Source organism: Passer domesticus, chromosome Z (assembly GCF_036417665.1).
Source record: "Passer domesticus isolate bPasDom1 chromosome Z, bPasDom1.hap1, whole genome shotgun sequence".
Taxonomy (NCBI): Eukaryota; Metazoa; Chordata; class Aves; order Passeriformes; family Passeridae; genus Passer; species Passer domesticus.
Window position 1 is genome coordinate 80699416 of NC_087512.1, and position 22994 is coordinate 80722409.

General features: G+C 44.7%; 1 protein-coding gene and 1 long non-coding RNA gene across 2 annotated transcripts; one reads left to right on the top strand and one right to left on the bottom strand.

Annotated features, from left to right (window-relative positions):
* Positions 1-784: 784 nt before the first annotated feature.
* On the bottom strand, positions 785-2091 carry LOC135291270 (uncharacterized). Its single transcript, XM_064405303.1, has 2 exons — positions 1954-2091; positions 785-1844 (listed from the first exon to the last, which is right to left on the bottom strand). Exon 2 carries the CDS (start codon positions 1823-1825, stop codon positions 785-787), a length of 1041 nt encoding a protein of 346 aa, XP_064261373.1. The 5' UTR covers positions 1826-1844; positions 1954-2091.
* Positions 2092-2117: 26 nt separating this feature from the next.
* LOC135290651 (uncharacterized) lies at positions 2118-11713 on the top strand. Its single transcript, XR_010353418.1, has 3 exons — positions 2118-2262; positions 4363-4512; positions 9470-11713. It is a non-coding gene; the product is annotated as an uncharacterized LOC135290651 (long non-coding RNA).
* Positions 11714-22994: the final 11281 nt, after the last annotated feature.

The window sequence follows — 22994 nt, forward strand, 5'->3', positions numbered from 1 at the left end:
GGAAGGAAGTGAGAAAGGAAGGAAGGAAGAAAGGAGGAAAAGAAAGAAAGGAAGAAAGGAGGAAAAGAAAGAAAGGAAGAAAGGAGGAAAAGAAAGAAAGGAAGAAAGGAGGAAAAGAAAGAAAGGAAGAAAGGAGGAAAAGGAAGAAAGGAAGAAAGGAAGAGAACAGAGTGAAAAAGACAGAGCAAAATTAAAAGAGAAGAAAGATAAAGAATGAGAAAGAGAGCAAAAGCAAGAGAGAAGGGAAAGAAATAAACAAAGAGAGAGAAAGACAGAAAGAGGGAAGGAAGGAAGGAAGGAAGGAAGGAAGGAAGGAAGGAAGGAAGGAAGGAAGGAAGGAAGGAAGGAAGGAAGGAAGGAAGGAAGGAAGGAAGGAAGGAAGGAAGGAAGGAAGGAAGGAAGGAAGGAAGGAAGGAAGGAAGGAAGGAAGGAAGGAAGGAAGGAAGGAAGGAAGGAAGGAAGGAAGGAAGGAAGGAAGGAAGGAAGGAAGGAAGGAAGGAAGGAAGGAAGGAAGGAAGGAAGGAAGGAAGGAAGGAAGGAAGGAAGGAAGGAAGGAAGGAAGGAAGGAAGGAAGGAAGGAAGGAAGGAAACCAGCAGATTACGACAAACACTTCACCCTCCGTGCATGCCAACGCATCCTGTTGACGCTCTCCATTGGCTCTCCTTGGTGCTGAGGATCCCCCTAGAACACTGAGTTCAGCACATGGACAGACATTCCCGCAGGGTGCCGGGCAGGCCGTGGCCCAGCTGCCCTCTGCAGGCCCGGTGCTGCTGGAGGCCGGTGCTAATCCTTGGGCTGGGCCAGGCAGCAGCAGCAGCACGCCTGCAGCAGCTGCCTGAAGAACGAGGGGCTCTCCTCCTGGGGAGCCGGCTGCCCTTGCTGGGCTTGGCCTCCCTGCAGGCTGGCAGAGAATTTGGGGGGACAGCTGGTGCTGCGTGGGGCAGAGATCGAGCTCTCTTCCCTGCGTCCTGCAGCTGCTGCTTTGCGTTGTGCAGCCGTGCTGGGCCCCAGCTGCCTCTGCACTCCTGGCCGCTGGCTGAAGCGGCAGCTGACACGTTCTGCCTCTCGCCACAGCATTCCCTCACTCATGCCTGCTTCCAATTGGAGCAACTCTTCAGTACTGCTGCCTGCTTCTTGGGATGGCTCCAGGCTGCTCCCAAAGTCTCTCTCATTCTCTTCCCATTGGCAGATGTGCATAAGGCTTCGCACATCTTCGTCCGAAGGAGACAGAGCCTGGTATCTCTGCCCTTCCCACAGGGACAGCCCCAGGCCTGTCAACTCTTGTTCCAACAGGAGCAAGTCTTGGTATGGATTGTCCTCATTGTCATCCCATTGGTACAACCCCTGCTGTACCTGCAGTGTCACGCTTTTTTCCAATGGGGACAGCTCTTCACATCTGTCATCCTCGTCATCATCCCGCTGGTACAGCTGCTTTACCTGCACTGTCACACTTTTTTCCAATGGGGACAGCTCTTGACTTGTCACCTCTTCTTCCCACAGAGACAACTCTTGGCATCTGCCGTCCTCATCATTGTGCCATTGGTACGTCTCCTGCCCTACCTGCATTGTCACGCGTTCTCCACACTGGAACGGCTCCTCCTGTGTCACATCTGCACACTGCACTGTCACACCTACCTGCCAGGAGTGCATCCTCTGCTGTGTCACAGCTCCACAGGGGGACACTTCTTCCTGGACTGTCACTTCTTCTTCCCACTGGCTATACTCTTGCACTGATACTTCTTCCCACAGGCTATGCTCTTGGCGACAAACATCTTCCAACAGGCAAAGCTCTTCGTCCACAGAGTAGTCCCACTCTTGGTCCATAGTGACAAAGTCCCTTTCTCTGACAGGGAGAAGGACTGAGCTGCCCCCTGTCCCCAGCCACTGCCCACTGAGGGCCTGGTCTTGCAGCCAGCTGGGAAGGGGCTGGGGGGCTGGGAGATGGGATTTGCCTTGTCCTCCTCTCTGTCTGATGTCACTGGCACGGATGACTCCTGGGACACAGCCGCTCTGCTGGCACTGACCAGCCCCGGGCCCGCACTGTCCCTTATATATCCCCAGCTGCCATGTCACAAAGGACTGTGGCCACCACAATATCCTGCAGTGTCACCGAGGGCTGTGACACAAGGTGCCTGTGCCACAAAGGCCACCCCGGCATGCCTGGAGCAGCCGAAGGCTCTGGGAATGGCTGGAGCAGGGCCGGCCTTGGGGCTCGCAGCTGTTCTGGGTGTAATCTGAGATGACTGGCTCACAGTTAAGGGGTGAGTGCTGTGTGGCTGTGAGGAGAAGCTCTATCATGCACAGTTACTGCAGCCCAGGTGCCCTCTGCTCTCCCCACAGCTCCCTGCTCCCCTCTGCGCTGGGCCCATCCCGCAGCCTGGGCTGCCACGCCGGGCAGAAGGAAGAGGCCACAGGGCTTGTTGCTGAGGGGGTGGAGCACAGCAACCCCTGACCCTCCAATCACATTGCAAGAGAGCATTCTCCACCAATCAGCAGCAAGGAAGAGTTGAGTGACAGACTGTGGGCGGGGCCAGGGTTGGCTGGTACAACCCCCACCTGGGGTATAAAAGGGAAGCATTTCTCTGAAGGGAGCCATGAGGGAGGCTGCCTGGCATGTTTTTGCTTATTTAGTCCTCTTTTTTTGTATTTTTGTTAACCTTTTGTTTTATTAAACCTTGTGTTAAGGTTTAACAAACCTATTAAAATTATTAAAATCAGCAGCTGTTTCTCACACAGCCCCTGTTGTGAGCTGCTCAATGGAATGGTCAGGAAGGGCTGGGCCCGAGGGAAGGGGCAAAGGAGACCTTGTGTCAGAGCAGTGGTGTGGGGTTTATTGAAATGGCAGAGACAAGGCAGGAGAGAGAGGAACGAAGTGGCAGGAGAGAAGGGGGAAAAAGAAAAAAGGAAAAAGGAAAGGGACAGATTAAGATAAAAACTTCACCCCTCCCTACATGCCACTAGCTCCTGTTGACGCTCTCCATCAGCTCTCCTTCCCCCAGAACATGGAGCTCAGCACAGGGACAGACACTGGGGCCAGGGGAACACCCGGGGCCCTGCCCTGGCTAGGGGAAGTTTGAGGCAGTCTCTTGCAGCACACTCTGCATCTGCTGCATGGCTTTGCATCCCGTGCAGTGCTGCGCTGCAAGGCCTCAGCATTGAGCCTGGGGAGAGCTTTGGGGCTCTCAGAGGGATTATGACTCGTCCTCACTGTGATGAATGAACAAGGCCAGGTTTTGAGAAAAATGAAAAAAGCTCTCGTTTATTTAAAAACAAGCTGAAAGGAACGGAGGGTCCAAGATAAGCTTGAACCCCCTCACAACAGCTCAAAAATAGCAACGTGCTATGAACACGTTGGGTTCTCTTCCTCGTGAATGGATCCCACCACTCACGAAACAGAAAGAACCCTACCCAGCCGAAAACCCCCCTGTTTATAACTCCCTTTGGTCCAGCATTGGTGGGGTTTGGATCCACGCACTGATTGCTGGAATCTAGGTGCTCTGATTGGTCTTTAGCGAGGTTCATTCTGGGCCAATCGTTCCTTCAGGGTGTCAAATGATTGGTTGGTGCCCTAGCGCAATCACTCCTCACTTCGTTTATCTCTTGTCTTCACCAAGTCCTGGATGCCCTCTCCCTTTACAACAAGCAACTCCCCATTCTTCCCCAAATCTAATGAGACCAAACTCATAACACTCACTGCTTCTACTTCTTGTTTGTATTTTTCATGTTCTTATTCTTCTTATTCTTTTTATTCTTTGTCTTGCTCTTGTTGTTCTTTTTGCTCTTTTACTTCTTACTATTTTTATATTTCTTGTTCTTTTTATACTTTTTTGGTCTTCTTTATTTTTTTCTTGCTTTTTTGTGTTGTTTTTGTTCTTGTTCTTCTTTCTCCTTTTATACTTTTTGTTCTTGTTCTCATTCTTCATTTCATCTGGTATTTCTTCTTCTTTTTATATCTTTTGTTCTTGTTCTTTTTTTTCTTGTTCTACTTCTTTTTCTTTCATTTCTTAATCTTATTTATTTTTCTTACTCTATTCTTTTTCCTTATTTCTACTCAATCTGATAATTTTCTTATTATTTTTCTTATTCTTATTTCTGCTCTCATTTGTATTCTTACTTGGATTCTCATTAATAGTCTTTCTCAAATTCTTATACTTGTTCCTGTTCATATGCCTATTTTTGTCCTAATTATTTTGCAGTACTACTACTTTTTCATTTGCTTCATCTTGTTCTTATTGAGATTTTCCCTATTCTTATTCTTCTGGGGGTTTTTTGGGGGCGGTTTTGTGCTTTGTTTTGGGTGGATTTTTTGGGTTTTGGTTTTGTTCACTAGCACTATTTCTTAAACCCTTTTGTTTTGTTAGAACTGTGTGTGTCACAGTCTGGCAGTGTGCTGTCATGTCCTGGAAGCAACGCCTCCTGTCTGTGCCCGATCCTCATGGTGAAAATGCCAAAGGACCAGCATGGAATCCTTTCCAGATGAGAGGAAATAGCCTTGGATCCCAGCAGGGGAGGTGCAGATTCAATATCAGAAACAATTGTTCCTTGATAGAGTGGTCAGGCCTTGGAGAAAGTTGCCGCAGGGAGGTGCTGGAGTCAGTGTCCCTGGAAGGGGCAAGAGCCGTGTGGATGTGGCCCCTGGGGACACGGCTCAGGGGTGCCGATGGCGGTGCCAGGCTGGCAGCGGGAGCGGGTGACTCTGACGGTGCCTCGGCAGTGGAGCATGGGCTGGGACGCAGCGCTGAGCCCCTGGCAGCAAGTGTCCCCATGGCCGCGGCTCTGGGGCTGGCACAGGGCGCCCTTTGGCCTCGGGGAGCCGCCCGGGGGTGCTGGGGAGCAGCCGGGGCCGGCCGGGCCCGCAGGGACACGCGCAGGCCGAGGCGGCCCGTGCGGCTCCCTCAGGGCGCCGGGCAGGCCGCGGGCCGGCCGCCATCGGCAGGCCCGGTGCTGCTGGCAGCGGGCACTGATCCTCGGGCCGTGCCGCCAGGCAGGGGCAGCGGAACAGCCCCCGCAGCGCCCGCAGCGCCCGCCCCGAGAGCCAGCGGCGTTTCCTGCGGGGCAGCCCCTGCCCAGGGCTCGGCTCCAGGGCCTGGCGCTCCACACAAGTCTCCCGTGGGACGGGCACGGGGAACCCATGTCGGGCTAACGCTGCCAGTCTCTGCTGCTTGGCCCCCTCATCTTCCTCATTCAGGTCCAGGACGCTGATTCTGTCCCAGTCGTCATCCTCCCGCAGCCAGGCCTTGGGCCAGGGCCATGGACGCCGCTGTATTCCCAGCCGTGCTCTGACAGCTCTTGGTCACTGTTGTCTTCCCAGCTGGACTGCTCCGACTGCTTCTCTGACCTTTGCCTTTGGACACCTCCTGGGAAACGCACTCTTCCCAGTCCGAGTGCTCTTCGTAGCTGCCGCCCTCTCTGGGGGACAGCCCTTGTGGGCTCTGTCCTTCCCAGCCCGACACTCTGGGGGAGCTCGGCAATTCTCCTCCAAAGAGCCCCTGCTCCGAGCCTTGTTCCCCATCAGGAACCTCTTGTTGGCTCCTGCCTTCTTCCTGGGACAGCTGATGCCTCTTGCAAACTTCCAACTCCAGGAGTGCCCACTGGCTTGTGCCGTCTCCTGGGGACAGCGGCTGCTCAGGAGATTCTTCCCAGTCCGAGAATTCTCGGCAGGGATCCTTGTCTCCCTGGGACAGCTCTTGCTCCCTGCGCTCGTCCCAGTCCGAGACTGCTGGGGAACACTTGACCCCTTGTTGCCTGCCTTCTCCCCAGACTGAGAAGTCCCAGTAGCTCCCGGATTCCCCTTGGCACAGCTCTGGCTCAAGGCCTTCATCCCAGTCCAAGAGCTCCAGGGAGCTACGGGCACCTCCTGGGTACAACTCAGCACAGCCTTCCCCTGGAGTCCCCCGCTGGCCTTGCTTCCCCTCCCCTCGGGTGAGTACTGCCTCTTCCTCCTCCATGCTGAACTGGAGAAAGAGAAGGTCCCCATGCAAGGCCCCCCTCCTCCCTGTCCTTGGCCCCACTGAGCCCCTCTCGGCCTCCTCCTGCTGCCCACTCGAGGCCGGGGCTCTGCAGGGGCCGGGCCAGGGAAGGGGCAAAGGAGACCTTGTGTCAGAGCAGTGGTGTGGGGTTTATTGAAATGGGCATGGCAGAGACAAGGGGGGAGAGAGAGAAACAGGACTAAAAAGAAAGACAGAGAGGGAGGGGAGGAGAGGGAGAGGGAGAGGGAGAGGGAGAGGGAGAGGGAGAGGGAGAGGGAGAGGGAGAGGGAGAGATCACACTCCCTTCTGATGATTCTAGGGGACTAAGGAAAAGTTTGCCCATTTCCATGCACGTGGAAGTATGTGCAGCCCACCAAAGCTTCGCAGGAGACAGCACCTTATGAATGTGCATTTTGCCTCAATTTGAAGCTCTGTCAGCCTCTCAAAGTGTGCAGAGGAGAGGGATGCATCCCAGTGTTTTCACCTTGCATTCTGACTTCTTTCTCATCTGTGGATGATAAATTATCACTAACATTTCATTTGGTTTTCTGGTCGAGGACCATGAAACATGGAGTGTCAATAAGAGAGAGAATGTTTCTGAAATGAAACCGATTTAGGTCTGCTGAAATCATTGGAGAACTTAAAAAAGTACTCCAACATCAGTAACTTATTTTATTTTTCAAGTTTTAACTACAGTATATGAATGTGGGTGAAATGAACAGATGCGGAAAAGGATTACTGTAGTCCCTAAATAAAATTATCAGAGAAAAAAAGGAGTTTAAAACAGCATGAAGTGATGATGTTTGGAAGGAAAAGGGGTGAAACCAATGAGTACCGTGATGTAACTGTGGTAGAGAATGTCAGAATAAAGGCATTTATTTCAGTTTGACTGATAAAAAGACAAGGAAACAAACATGAAAATTAAAGTAAATGGAGGCTTAAGGAAATACTTTTCACGAAAGAAATCCTAATGGTCCAGGTCTGCATGCAGGAGCGAATTTTAGGACAAAAGCTGTGTGGTAATTCAACAAGGAGATATGTGAAATATCATGCTGTTACGCTGATTACTGGTTAGATTTATAATATAAACTTCATAAATTACAGTATACAGAGTCCAGAGGCAGAATAAATATTCTTTCTAAGTCTTAATCACTTTCTGCATGGAAAATCTACACAGTGATTATTCAGAGACCAAAAGAGTCACCTGCAAAAGCATTAATTTCCTTTTTCTTTTTTTTTTTTTTTTACCTTTTTGAGGGGGGGTTTAAGGCGGGAGCACAAGCTTAACAAGAGGAAATTGCAGTATTCAAATGCACCGGAGACCATGAAGCATAGTATTAGCAGAGTAAATTACTCTCATGCTCAAGGTGCCAAAAGCAATTTAGGCTGTATACAGAAACAAAATCACAAGATTAAATCAATGTGTTTTCCCCATGTTTGTGGGGAAGGGATAATTGATTAGAATAGCAGGTCACACCTATACTAATGCACCATTCAGTAGCTGACATCATCTCTGCATCTTTGAAATGAACACCAGCTCATAACATTCACTTAGATACCTTTTAATTACTTTGCTCTGCAGCCAGAAAATGGAAGGCTAACTCATTAACCTTCTTTGCCTTTCTGGAAGGTGTTTTTTTCTCTTCATGTTTAGGCTTGTTTGGACCTGCAGTTATTCCCACAGGCTGCAGAAGTATCCATTAGCAAACCGGGTCCAGCTGCAAGTTCTCTTTCACTGCTTAATATATTCAGCAATCTGTTCTTTGTGATTCAAACCCATATTCCAACCTTATCAGTAAATAGAAACTCCATAGATTATTTTTCCTATTTCTGGGCATGAAGCAATTTTTGCAAATGCTAAAACTGTTCCTTCGGTTGTTTTGTTGATGGCAGGGGATTAAGAAGGGAACTTACAAACAATAATACAAAACACTGATTTAAAACTGAGACAATCCAATTGTAACAACCATTTCTCTTATGAGTAATGACTCCTTTTTCATGCATTGTTAATGCCTTCCTAAAGCACAAGGATCAACGTGTCAGGAAGAAAAGAGAAATAGATTTCCTGGATCATAGTACAATTTTTCAAAGTCTGGACTACAGGACTAGATAAAGACAAAGAAACGCAAATTAGAGAGGAATCAAAAGAAAGCAATAATTCTGTTATGCTCAGTAAGTTTAGTCTACTTTCCTATAGAAAAAGAAAAGAGCCTTACAAATTTCTCCAGAAAATTAAGGTAACTTTGCACTTATTTGCAGAATGAAGATGCAGTAAGATTACTTGCACCACGGGTGTGAAAAAACCACATATAATCACAATTTGTGTCATACTGTCCCACTCACAAAAAGAGAAGTGCATAGTAATTTAAAGGCAGCCACAGAGGAATGTGACTGCATCCAGTTTTGGCAAGAAGCCAGGATAAGCACAGGGGAACAATTCTGCACTTCAAAGAAAGCTTTAAGTGATAATAGGTTAAACCCTCCTTTGTCTAATCAGTTATTTAAATACTACTAATTACCTGGGCTATTGCCTAGCTCAACACCTGCAATTTGAGGGTCTTAAATCTTATAAAGTACAAAGGGTCATTTCGTACTCAGATCAGCAATTTTTATGTGCTTGCAAGTTACATAAATGGACTCCAAGGAAAGCTCACAAGTTTACAACTTCTACACCTTAAGAAGGGGCTGCACAGTGAATATCTAAACTGCACATTTATAATGTACAGTATAGATATTTTTTAAATTACAATTTCATACCTTAAGGAAGCTGCAAGCTGGGGAAAGCAGCCTGAAGCCAGGAATGCAGCAATTAAGGTGTGTAGTAGTAATGTTAATTGAAAGCTCTTATGCAGGAGGGCAGAAGGAAAGGACCTAATTGAGTGGCCATAAGGCCATGACAATAATTCTGCATTAGTCTTTTTGTCTGCCTCTGTCTCCCATCTGCACCTTTTGAGTCCTCTCTGCTGTACCTGTACATCTGCTCCTGCACCTGAGCAATTCTGACATACAGAATCTTCCTGATATAAAAAAAACAAGCCCTTCTTCCTGTGCATCCCACAATAAAATTTGGTGACTGGTAATTCTACATTCTAGCTCACCACATTGAGGATACAAGAAGCTGGAGAGGTGCAAAAACTAGAAACCTGAAAAACAAAAAAAAAAGAAATAGTTAAGGTTGATTCACGTATTACAGCTGCAAATCAGAGCCTAAGGAATGAGAAAGCAGAACCCTTATTAAGAAAGGATAAATAGTTTTGTCATTTAATTCCCGTGTGGAGGAAACAGCTGGAGACTGAGTGCACCAGCACCAGTAACCACCTTTAATAAAAGCAACAGAAAAATTTGGGTTGGGAACTGAGATTATTCAAGAGTCCTGGGGCTGTTTGCAGGAGCAGCTACTCTCACAAGACAGGTGAGGCTGTGGAGCCAGGGAGACAGAAAGGTAAGACTAATAATTGTCTCTATTGTTTTAGAATCAGCAACACTTTATTTTTGTCAGAATCTTTTTAGAGAAAATTCAGAAAGGCAAAGACTGGCATGTCCTACAGCTGAGCTTTCCATGGAAGCCACAGAATTTGAAGGGATAATCCATCAGTGATGAGAAAGGCCTGAGAATAAAGAGGCAACGAAAGCTGCTGGGGTAAGATTCAAAGACAAATTCCCAAACATTTGGAGATCTTACTGTACCCACATGATTCTGTTGTCGTCACAAAAGTTTACAGTGATGTAACCCCAAAGACCTTTGCAAGGATGCAGGAGTGGGTCAGTCTTATATCCTGAGCTCTGAAAAGTGGATGTGCCCAATTCCATACAGTTTAGAGTTGGTATCTATTCTTGCTATGAGGAAGCTTCCTATCCTCCCTTATTCTGGCACCAATACAACCAAATATTCATGACTAAAATACTCTGCTGTTTGCAGCAGGTGGCAGTACCTGTCACAATGCCAGAGGCAGTAAAAATGGACCATGATACAAGAAAAACTACATAGCTTTTAATATTTTCAGGGCAAAAATACAATTCAGATAATAAAAAATACCAGAAAGCCCAGAGAAATTCATTCCAGCTGTACCCATACAGTATGTAAAGATCCAAGAGCTTTATGATGTAACCTCTGGCTGATGAATTTTGATTTAATTGGTTGTCTGCAACTTGTACCAAAGGACCTTGCTGCAGCAGTCTGTAATGAATTTCCACTCACTGCAATCACTGTCATAACCTTACCCTACTCACAAAAGAAATTCATGGCCTGTTAGGCCTCTTTGAACCAAAGAGTTCTTATTTTAAAGTTTTGTCTCCTACAGGGAGGGTTAAAAATGTAGCACTGAGTAGTGAATCCATCTGGCACTTTTTTATAAAGGATATACTGTGTGTCATCCCCTTGATTATTTCTAGATTTAAATTTGCTCACAACCTTTGACAAGAGTTTTTTCATGGGGATATTATATTGGCTTCTCTGCTTGTGTTCTAAAACATTTTTTCCTTCTATATCCCTGTGGGAGTCTCATCTGTCCTCTTACAGGTGCATGTGCCTCCACCTGTGTTCTGGCTCTGCTTCCTACTTTGTCAATCACCAAAATAATAAAATCACCAAAATAATAAAATCAATAACCCAGCTGACCTGCTCAAAACTTTCCTCGAGTGAGCCTGATTGTCATGGGGAATTTTCCCCTCTCCCCTGCAATTTACTTATTTATTTTTAAGATATGCCTAAAGCTGGACCATGTTGCAGTTAATAGGTGACAATGCTTTGAAAGACCAAGTCAGAATTCACAATTATATCAAATAAGAAGTTTTTTAAAGATCCAGGAAGGAATTCAGCTTGGCAGAGAGTCCCAAATTCACAAATACCAAACGAGGGAGAGCAACTACCGTGAGTCAAGTGGCAGAAAAGGTCCCTGGGGTTATAGGCAGACCACAAATTTAAAACTATGCTTTAAAATTCTGTTTTATACTAACACTGCATTTTTTGCAGAGGATGTAAAACCCAATTACTCTGCTCTAGAGTGATTAGTAAACTCTCAGATGGGATGCTGGCTGTCGTATCCTGCATTAAAGAAGAGTTAGACACATCTCAGAGAGGGAACCATTGCACTGTGGCAGGGAAATACCTGTCTTGGGAGGTTTAAATAACTTTAGCTAATCTCAGTGCGTGGAAACAGACTGTATCTCTCCTTGAGCTCTTTTTTTCAGCACTTTATAGACTTAAAATTATACATTCTAAATCTAGAAGGTGTAAAAGTAGAGCAAAATGTCCAGTATTTCAGCTATGGCTCCACTGTTTCAGGATAAGTCCTGGCAGATGCATCCTGTGGTGTTGAATTTTAACCTCTAAAACATGGTTTCAAATGTGGCAAGCTAAGGGACTACCTCTTGTCTCACACTCCACAGCTGTAATTCATAGCAGTGGAGATGCTTCAAAGTAAATTTAAAATACCTACAGGCTGTCCCCTACTACAGTCAGAGAGCTCTGATGCCTTAATCTTTTAGGTAAGAAGCCAGCTTCCTCTATTTTTCCTCTCACTAGGGTGGGGTAGGTGCAAGCCTGGAGTGAATTGACTTTTCTTGCCTTCAGTGGGGACTGTGTGAGTTTTCTGACTGCTATGAAGAGGCCTTTTATAACTGTGATGACTGAAGCATGCATTTATTTGGTGTCGGGGGAATTTTGTTCACTAGGAATGTATAGCTGAGTTCCTGAGGAGCACAGTTTATTGTATAAAATCTGAATAAACACACATTAAAAGCAGGGTGGTGTTCTGCATTAATTTAATTTTGCTGCATATTCCTAAGACCCCTGAACTTGAAGGACGTTTGGTCAGCCTTGGGGTACAGTGTGAGAATTAATCCATCATTCTTCAAGTGCTTTGATAATGAAGGTCATATTTTCCAAAAAAAAAAAAGACAGAACTCAAGCCATGGAGGGAAAAGTGATCTCACTTTGGAAAAAAAAAAAAAAAAAAAAAAAGAAGCCAAGCTCAGACTCAAAAAGTTAATCCAGAAATGTGATTGTTACCAATTAATTTCCTTTATGATGTTAACTGAAATAGGAGATTGGCTATTCAAGTATCAACAAGAATGAGTGTTATTCCAGGCCATTATTCTCATCTTCTTGCAGAAGACTCAATCACAATGACAAATGTCCATTAACTGCTGCAAAAATCACATCACACTCTATCTGGAAAAGTAGATGACCTCTACATGCAGTTTAAACGAATTTATTCTCATCAGCTTTAATCAACTATCAAATTAATTCGTAATGTTTGGGATAGTATTACTGAACTCAGGGAAGCCAAGTTCACTGAACAGTGTCACATAATCATTAGCTTCTGGAGCATAATGAAACCTGAGGTGCTGGGAAACAACCCACAAAGGTGATAGAAGTCAATACTTTCTGCACTAAAGAAACTATCACAAACACACAAATCTTTCTTTTTTCATCTGGGGCAAGATTTTGACTTGAAAAGGAATGCCAGAGGCTGGCTGTTTCCTGCCTTAGGTGGACCAGGGGAGCAACTTTGCATTTACCTTCCCAGAGCAGGCAACACACCTGAGCTGTCAAGAGAGAACACTCAAATTTGACAGCTGAGTTTAGTGAAGGGGGATGTTTTTTCCTCCTACAATTCAGCACAACCCAGGCCAGCAAAGGCACAAAGAGCCCCCTCACACAGGAGGTGAGATGAAACTTTTTCTTTCATGTAACTTGGTCTGAATTATAAGGTTTAAATTCAGATTCAAATCTGCTGGCTGAATTGTTCTGTGTAAGAAGATAAACAAGTGGTGACACACTAGGGAACCTTCCAGAAATAATGTGTCAAAATATGTCCCTGGGGCTGGGCTACCTTCTTATGCTTTCCAAATTTTATTATTCAGGAAAACTGCTTTAAAAGCTTGCTGATTTGTTCTGGAAAGCCAAAAATTGCTAGTATTTCATTGTGGCTAAGAGAGCAGAGTCAGACTCATTTTTAGGGTACAGACAGAAATAATAATAATAATAATAATAATAATAATAATAATAATAATAATAATAATAATAATAATAATAATATTTTACACTGAGTGCAGCACAATATTTAGCCCTAGCCAAGCCCATTGGAGCTGATTTTCCTGGGGCTGCCTTTCAGGGTACTCAGTGGCTGAGTGGCTCCTTAAAGCAGGCAAGGCTGAATCAGAGGGTAGGAAGTTTTCCTCCACAGCACACCTTTCCCCATGGCCCTTTCCCCATGGACTGGAAATTCAGGAGCACAATCAAGGCATGATAATTTTTGCCACATTTCCTCTTGAAACGCCAGTTCACAATCAGATTTGAGCTGAGGAGAAATGACGGGAGTTTGCTGAGCTTTTCCCTCGTTCTTCCTCTCCTTGACACGTTCACACACCCAGCCACACGCCATTTGGAGGTGAAATATTTTTCATCCACACAGGAAGGCAGGAAATGTTGGAAGAGTTTTCCCAAGCTGTCAATGGGGTGCACAGTACACCTGACACAAGCCCTCGCCTTGTGCGTTTGTCACGACACAAACGGCACCGGGTACCTCAGGGGACCTGCCTGGTATGTTCTAGTCCCCTTTGCCCAGAGATGAATTAGGGCATTTAAAGGAGAGCACAGAGGCTGCTTTCTGAGGCTCGGGCCTTAACTTTGTTCTTGGTCACAGCTCAACTCACAGAAAGCATCATTCACACGCACAGACACTCGCAGGCCCAGGTTTATGATTAATCCCACCGCAGTGTGCTCATGCTCCTGTAACAAAAATGGTCCCTTTGTGGAACCCGATGGATGAAACAAGGCGACAGTATATTCAGGCAGTTTTTTTGACTACTAGGTAAAAAGTTCAAATTCAGCCCAAAACTGAAGGATGACTCAAGTTTCGCGTTTGGACTTTCTGAAAATTTTCTCTGAAAACAGCGTGTGTGAGAGAGTACACATGTACAGGAAAAAGTGATTACTGGAGATGGGGAGGCAAAGAAGGAGCACATCCAGGAATTCCTAATGCACTTGCACGTCTGTTCATAACAGCACTGAGATGTCACTTGAATTTAGCGTGTAATTATTATTTGCTTCCCCGATATCTCATGGCAACATTCCCTTCAGCACCTCAATTTTGTTTTCTCTGAGCTTGAAGGTGTATAGCACCAGCATTTGCCTAATTTGGTGCAGACAGGATATGGTTACAGTGCAGATTTACTATGCTGCAACAACAAATGAGGATTAAAAGCTGCAGGCCAACACTGAATTAAGGCTCCAGTATTTCTCCTCCAAGTGCCAGGCAGAGACTCTGGTGCAGCAACCAGAGCTCAGCTTCTACACTACAGAAGGCTGATCCTCCCAGCCCTGTCCTGGGGTTGGGCACAGTGAATTTAAGCTTCTAGTAATTTTCTGGGCCCCACCCCTCTCCTCTCTCCTCTCCCTGCCCCTGGGAGGGAGTTGTCCTGCCCTGGATGGTGCAGGATTTGCTCCACAGGTTCCTTCTCACCCTGAGAGCCTGGACATTCAGCTGCTGAAAAGTGTCAGAGATTCAGAGGCAGTGGAACTCCTCTGGTGAAAGAATCAAGAGCAAGACAACTGTGGTAGTTTCACTGTGTGAATCTCATTCTGGATGAGTCCAGCATTGAAACCCTGTGGAGTTTGGAAATTTGAGTGTTTGTTCTTGACAGCTGAAAATAATTACTTCAGTGCGACTGCCATTCCTTGCATTCCTCCTACAAAAAACATGGATTTATATGCCACCATAGGCCTTTGGGAAATGGATAATACAGGTATTTCAGTGGACATACACGTCTTTATCAATCATTCCTCATATTGTGAATGCTGTTCACAATTTTGTTGTGAATTATTGTCGTGATTAATTAGCTGCTGAACTAAGATCACAGGCATCAGTTCTTGAAAGAGAGAAGAACAAAACAATGACAGTAACAATTCACACTTTCGTACTTCTATGAATATATAAAGTGTCACTGGGAAAGAGTAAGTCAGAAAATAAAGAGAGAAGCAAAAAGAAAGAAAAAAAACTGCATTGAAAGGTGCGTGGAAAGCACCCATGAAACATTATTCTTCAGCAAAGGAACAATTAAATGCACAAATAGTTATTTTTTTAGTGTCAGTAGAAAGTCTGTTACTTCAGCAAAGCTGCAGCAGACACTGAAAATATATTTAACTGGTAAATAAGATGCTTCATTCAGAGAAAAAGTGATTGCTAAACGGAAGCAATATAGACTTGTCCCGAGACTCAATTTGTATGTTCTCTAAAAATAACAGGTTGAATTTTGTTAAGTTGCCCACAGAGCTCCTATAAATCCAGAGAAATGTCACGGAATGACATCAGTTTTATAATCTGAGCACAAAGCAGTTCTGTCAGTTGAGCTTGTGCTTTCTGAAACAATCAGACAGTGACTTGTAATGGGCTGGCAGCAGACTCAGGTTCACCTCTCAGTGATCCTATTTAGTACCTGATTATGACAGCTTCAGTTTAGGCAGAAGACTGTGAGGATCACAGCCACATTTTGCTGTTCTTATGCACAAGACAAGTCCTGTTGAATTCAGAGGAAGGCTTGTCCCTGGAAAGTCTGTAGAGCTCAATTCTTTTTGATTAGTGTCTCATAAACACACGCAGCCAAACTAATCTCTCTTCTAACAAGTGTATCCTTGCTCCTGTGTGGATATCCCACTGATTTATTTTTTTCAAGATGCCTGTGTGTGAAAAGCTGGTATGACTTAGCCTAGAATAATCATAACCACCTTTATGTATTATACCTTTTGTTCTGGGGCTGTCTGAAAGTAGAGCCACGTGTGATTGTCTTGGGTGGTAATTCTGCAGTGCTGGTGGTGCATTGGATCCCGTGGGCTTCAGTGTCACTTCCTTCCAGGCTGAGCTGAGCTGAAATGACAACAAAAATCTGGGATTCTGCTGTGTCTGTGGGACCCTGTGATGCTGAACTGATGCTATCCACAGCTGGCAGGATGAAACAGTGGCCTCGTGGCCAGCAAGGATGTTGTGTCACCTGCAATGAGAGCTGGCACTTGTCTGTTCAAGAATTAGACCAAAAGAGGAAAGGGTGAAAAAAAAAACCACCACATAAGGATATTTTTCACAGTAATTGTGAAATACAGGTTAACTTTCTGTCTGGCATAAAATCTGTAGAGTTCTATCAATGCAATAAAGCTTTGATTAAAAGCCTTCGGGATCTTCCTCTGACTTTGGCAATTTCTGGAGGACCTTTATCCATAATTATTGGGATGCCTAAAAACATCAATAAGCAGCACGTAGGAGTGTATACAAGAGCTGCATGATGTTCAGCTGCCTTTAAAGGGCTTCCACTGGGCACTGAGATAAAACTTCAGAAGCCTGGAGACCTTTTACAGGAGAGGTCACAGCCTTAAAGCAGTGCTGAGGCTGCAACTCCCCAGGAGAGGCAGGTGAAGATCACAGGAGATCAAAGGTTGTAACTTAGTGCCCAACCAACTTATCTACCTGAATTGTGTGTGGTTACTCCTTGACTCTTTAACTCTGCAAAGAGACTTCCATTTTTCATCTATCAAAGTCCCGGGTACTTAGGCTTTGTCTCAATTAAATATCTATTCTCATAAGTTTTACTCATTTATGATTTTCAGGGATTTTGTTTTTTCTTTCAACTAGCAGAGGTTGAAAATATCGTTTTGCTATTATATACACTGATGTGGATGGCATTTTTTTACTCCCTCCCCATCAAAATGCATTAAGGAAACATAAAAGAAAAATTCACCATCTCTTTATCTCTGTGCATCTGCAGGAAGTTGAAAGAAAGTGATGAATGGCAAAACATAAGAGCAAGGGCTCCCAAAATGAAGAAACTGGCATGATTAGGTTCTGTATTTTAAATTAGAAATAACTGCTCTGAATACATAAGTAATCAGACATCCATTTATATCCTGGTTAGAATCTGAAGCTTTATTAATTGCGGTGGAATCACATACAAAATGAAGACTTCCTCCAAGAAAACCAGGCTCATTAAAAGAAAAACTTAATGTTTTATGATAGTATTTTCCACATTAGAGTTCTGGCCATGGCTAAATCATCATGGATAAACATACATATATTTAAACAGAGAAAGGATACACTCTTTTAGTCTAAAAACTGAGCCACAGAAAAACCACTAGACTGAATACTGATTATTCATATGAATCATTAGTCAAACAGAGGTGAGAACCCAAAATATATGAGTTACTATTTCTATTTATAATGTTCAAGTTTACGTGGCATTTCTAAAGGCCTTTTTTGTCACACCCAGTTGCTCCATGTTGTTAGAACTAGAGATGAAAATTAGATCAAAGGACGGTCTGTGCTGCTAGTACTCACCTAGTAAACATCCAATCCCCTTTTCCTTTCAGTCATATCCTTTTTTTACACTAAATAAATCTGGGGTGACTCCTGTGTTTTTTACCATTTAGTTCATCGCATGAATTCCACTGGAGGATGTGGCAAAATGATGACAAATTCAAGATACATATTCAGAAAATCTAGATAAAGTACTGAATATCTAATATTTCACAAAAAAAAGGTCTACGTTTTATCACATTGTGAGAATACCCATAATTTATATGTTCTGTCATCTACATTTTATGACACTAGTCTGTATTCAAGAGAAACATGTACTTCTTATGACAAGTTATACAGTGTGATCATTGCAGTGGTTAATCTGTAGAAAAAATGAGCTAAAAATAACAGGCATGCTTGCTGAGCCATGTTAGCAATGAATGTGGGTTTTAACTGGAATCTTAAAGAAGTACAATATTTCTTCCTCATAATTCTGCCTGAAGTTTTGCAGAGCATGATTTGTTCTCCACTTACCACTTTTGCCATAGCCAGGATTTTTTCCCATTACAAGTCCCTTCTGGTTTATCCAGGAACTTGAGAGAACCTTGACAACAAAACTGCACCATGAGGAAAGGCAGAAATAATAGAAAAGTTGAGCTCACAATAACAACAAATCACTCATTAAGTGACAAACCAGATCTCCACTTCATTCACCCCTCTGCTGGTGTGGGTGTCTTTCTAAATAAAAAATGTGCATCACTGACATTCTCAGTGGCAGCAAACATTTTCCTACATGACAAAACTCCTCTCAGTTCGTGCTCAGGATATGCCCCTAACAAAAGCAATCTTAAAATGAGCCTTCTGTGGCTGATCATTTTATTGTTTGCTACCCTCTGCTGGCTTTTTCCTTTGTCACATTGAATTGAGGCTGCTGATTTTCACTGTGGGAGCTTTCCATAAGAGTGGCTCACAAGGTTCACTGAATTCTTCCATCTCCACTGGCATGGGCAAGGACTTTCATGCAGATCACTAGTTAGGGTGAAAATTCTAAAACCCAAAAACTGCCAGGAATGCAGCAATTACAGCTCCTGAGCTCTCCTATATGCAGTGGAAATTTATTGAGTCTGATGCTTAGCTATAGCAACTATGCCCATTTTTCTGACTTCTCAAGTAAAAATACAAAAAACCCTCCATATATTTCCATGTGCCCTTGATCTCCACGTTCCTCTGCAACATTTTTTTCATTCATGATGTGTATGGATCAGAGGGAGGAGGAAAAAAAAAGTGGACATCTTATAGAAAATTAGGTAATCTTGACAGCAAACAGACCTTTCAATGCAAAACTGCAGGGGGAAAATATAGTTTGCAGCTGCAAATACATCACACTTGAAATCACAGGTAAAATCATTTCCCTGCAGTGTATGGCTGTTCTCAGAAAATTGTGTTTAGCCCTGAGACTCTCATTATTGAGAAGAGTTGTAAATTTGAGAGAGGTCAGTGCAAAGCCACTGATATGATTAAAGTGGGCTGGAGGCACTGACTTATGAAGGAAGATGAAAAGATCTAAATAAACATGGTCTGGCTGTGGAATGCTTTAAAGGCATCAAGATAACCATTAACAAATAGCTGAAGGATATGAAAAACTAAGCAGAGAAAAGATATATCTCAGATACCACAAAGGAGAATAACCAAAACTAATGAGATGAAAATTAAGCAAGGAATAATCCAAGCCAAGTGTCTGGATAAGCTCCTAGAAGTGGAATGCATCATGCCATGGAGCACTCCCTCGGGTATGATGAAAAACCTATGGGCTGAGACAAATAGAGCTGGAGAGACAAAACTGGAGTGGTTGAACAAAGGGTTTCACCCTGCCTTTATAGAGAAGGAGGACAAAAATGTACAAATTGGTCTTTTTCAACTCTAATGTCTCTGAATTGCTGTGGAGATACCCCAGCTATTAACGCAATTCTATTGTGAATTAATCTGCTCATGCCTGGCAGGGGAAGCACCATGGAGCCTGTGATTCAGGTTCACAGAACTTCTGTGTCCATTGCAGCTGGGCAGAATGAGTCATGCCAAATTTTTCATAGTGTCCTCAGAGGTTCTTCTTTATGGGACTGTTCTCAATTCATTCTTTCCCCTGTCTCAACCACACTGGGGATTGCCCTGGCCCAGGTGCAGCATCTTCCACTCAGGGGTTAGAGGTGGAGGAAGATGAAGACTTGTGTTTTAATTTAGGGTCTGAGAGCAAACCCTTCTCCCACACCCTTCCCTGGGGTCTCAGCTGTGTTCAAACAGCTCTGATTATGGCATAACCTGGGGACCAGCCAGCTGTGGAAACAGCTGTGCTGCCAGAAATCCCTCTGGGCACCCCAGCTGGGGCTGCCACCCTCAGCAGGACCTCTGCCCCTGGTTCTTGCAGGAGTTGGGGTGCTGGCAGCCTGGTGCCCAGCCTTCCTGCCTCCCACCCTGGGCACTTCCCAAGGTGGTCACAGACTGCTGGAGACAGTGTGGCTGTGGGTAAGGGGTGTCCTTGGCAGGTGGCACAAGGCCTGGCCTCTCTGTCTCCTGCCTTGCTGACCATGCTGAAGCTCCTAGGGAAGGATGGAGACCTTTCTCAAGCAGAAAATTTCTCAAGGCATTCATTCAATCCTTGTTCTACTGGTCACTTCAATGAAAACAATCAATGGAGGATGTGAGATTTTGGGGCCTTTGCACCCAAATCCCCAGAGTTATGCTGAAGCTCAGCTCCCAGTGTTTTCACTTGTGTTGTGCCCTTATAAAATCCTGACCTAAGTGAACTGCCTAAGCTCAGGTGTGCAACCTGTTTTGGAGAGAGGACTTGAAATTAACCTCCCAGATCTCAACCCCTCAGTGGAGCCTGGACTTCCCTGTCTTTAAAATGAAAGATTGTCTTGATGTGAGCCTCAAAATGCTCCTCTCAGTGTTTCCTCGTTATGTGCTGCGACTGTCAAGTTAAATTTTTGCAAACAAATGATGTGAGATGAATCTCAGTCTCCTCGTTACAGTGACCCTTTGTGCTGTGATCAGCGAGATGCCCACTCACTTTTTTACAGGGTCTCTGTTCTGAAAGCAGCATGCTTCTAATGCAGAATCACAGAGCCAAAGGGGAAAGGGTAAGATGACAATCTGCCAACTGGATGTAAAAAAAAAAAGAAAAAAGAAAAAAGAAAAAAGGAAAAAAAAAAACTGAAGCCAGCCTATATCTGTTATATTGTGAAGTCATTATCTGTTTTACAGCTATAAAAAAGTACATTAAAATGTCCCAGCCTGCTCATAGCCAGGTCATGATTTGTTGGTGCCTGAGAGGCCAGCTCACTGCAGCCTGACAGGTGTTTAGGTCAGGGTGAAATACGACATCCAGGCTCCCACTCTGGAGCTGGTACCAGCTCTGGATGATTTGCCAAATGAGGATCTATTTGCAAGGTTTTGGTTTTGACAGATGAACAGCCCATCCAAGATTTTTCAGTGCTAGGGCATCCAAGAGATTGCCCCATTTATGGTGTTTTCTGCAACCTACAGGGATTTTAATCAGCTTTTACTGGCATTTTAATAAACTGGGTTTGCCTTCAGTATCTCAGATCTGCACATATCTTCAAAGCAAAAACCAGAGGAAAGAAAAGAGAAAATGCAGAGCCCCACAAATTTCTCAGAGATTAAGTTATGCACCATGAAACTATTCCAGAATAAAAGGCAGAATGAAAAGGTAATGCGATCCTGCAAACACCAACAAATTTATTAAAATTTTACATCTTCAGTATAGATTAAGATTTAAACTTTTGGTCCTGGTGCACCTAAATCCATGAAGTCTGTTCCTCTCAGGCTGATCAGACTCCAGATTATGCGTCTGTCACCTGACTCTTAATTGTGACACCCTGAACGCAAGGTAGAAATCTTTGGAAAACAGAAAGCACCATTTACATCAGAAAATACATTTCAACACTCTGTGGAAGCCCACAACAAAATACTTGAAGGTGCACATGGATAGTGCAACATATGCATGAAATTAAGATTTCCCTCAATTCTTACAGGAACTGGCCTGGTAATAAGAAAAATATTATATTTGTAGTTACATGAGGTCATTTGCCATCAAGTTGGAGCATTGAGGTCGTGCCAAAAAAAAAAAAAGGAAAAAAAAACCCACATCCAAATCATCAAACTCAAAAGACAGCTCTGCTGTGATTTTTTTTTTTTTTAATTAAGAATTTCAAAGTACAAATAAGGATTAAGCTTCCTCCTACACTTTCTCTGGAGAACAACCCAGAGAGGTCTTGTTTTCATCTCTGCTTTCATTTGGAATTATTGGTAGATGACCTGTAAATAAACTGAAGTATCTTCTCCCAGGAAAGATCACATCAAGTCCAGTGTATTAAATACCCCAGTTATACCAGCAGAGTTAGAATAAAAAGGGAAAAAAAGACTTCTCAGATGCAAATTTCGTTTTTATTTTGGGGAATCTGTATCACTTCATCACCCCTGGTCAGTTTTAGCGCTTTAACTCTTCTGACTCTCTCCCCCATCCCACTGTGGGATGAGGCTGAGCTGGGCTGAGCTCTGGGCCAGGGTTGAACCAGGGAGGGCTCAGACACAGCCAGTGATTCCCCTCTTGCTGCCAGGCCAGTATGAATCACCAAAGCCCTCTGAGTCCCAGCACTACAGCCAGGATTTGTGTCCCACTGTCCATCCCCTGAGACATCTCTCTCCAGGTGTGATGGGAGCAGTGATAGGACACCCTGTGCCCTCCCCAGACCCTGCAGCCACCTCTGCCCAGCACACCAGGTGGCTCAGTGTCAGAACCCAGCACACCCCTCTGCGTGAGTTAATCACTGGGTGAAAAGTGGAATTTTGGGGATTTTGCTATAGGGGTCTAGGAGGCAAGATGGAGGGATCTGGGTGTTGTCCTATTCTTCTTCTTCTTCCTAGCCTCCATCTTCTGGGTGATGCTGGCACGTTTGGATTGGTCTAGAGTAGAAGTAGGCAGTCTAACATAGGTGATGGGTGTTGGAAAATAATGATAAATAAAGTACATGTAATTCATAGTATAAAATGTGGATACCAGCCCAGGGGTGGGCAGGGTGCCCGTGACAGACCAGCTGAGCAGAGCTCTGTGGGTCTGGAAAAGAATGTTTTAGGTAAATCTGAGACAATAAACAACCTTGTGAACCAGAGCTGAAGAATCCCGATTCTTCCTTCGACCATGGGGCTGGGAAAAAGGAACTCTTGGGTCATCCTGAACGCAGGAAACCTGAGAGCTCAGGTGGGGTTTAACCCCTGCTGTCAGCCCCAGGCTCCTTCTCCATCCCACACCCAGGAATGAGCTCTGGCTTTCCCAGCAAGGCTGCCCAGCCTGGAGCTTCCCCTTCAGCTTTGGGACCTTGGGACTTTTTGGAATATGGGTGCAACAGTCACCTTTTTTTGGCCACCAGGGCCATCCCTGGGTGTCCCAGAGGTGACAGGTGTCTCACCCTGCACTGGAAATGTCCAGGTCCCAGCACCCTTGGATGAAATCCATCCTGTCCCACTGTCCTGGGGGAGGTTGTCTCCAGCCTGATGTTGTCTCCAGCCACCCCAGCGTGATGCTCACCCAAACCCTGAGCAGCCTGCTCTAGTGGGAAGCATCCCTCCCAATGGCAGAGGGAATTGAGACTGGGTGTTCCTTAAGGTCCCTTCCAGCCCCTTAATGTTCCATGGCTCTGTGACTCTGTGATTGAGGACCTC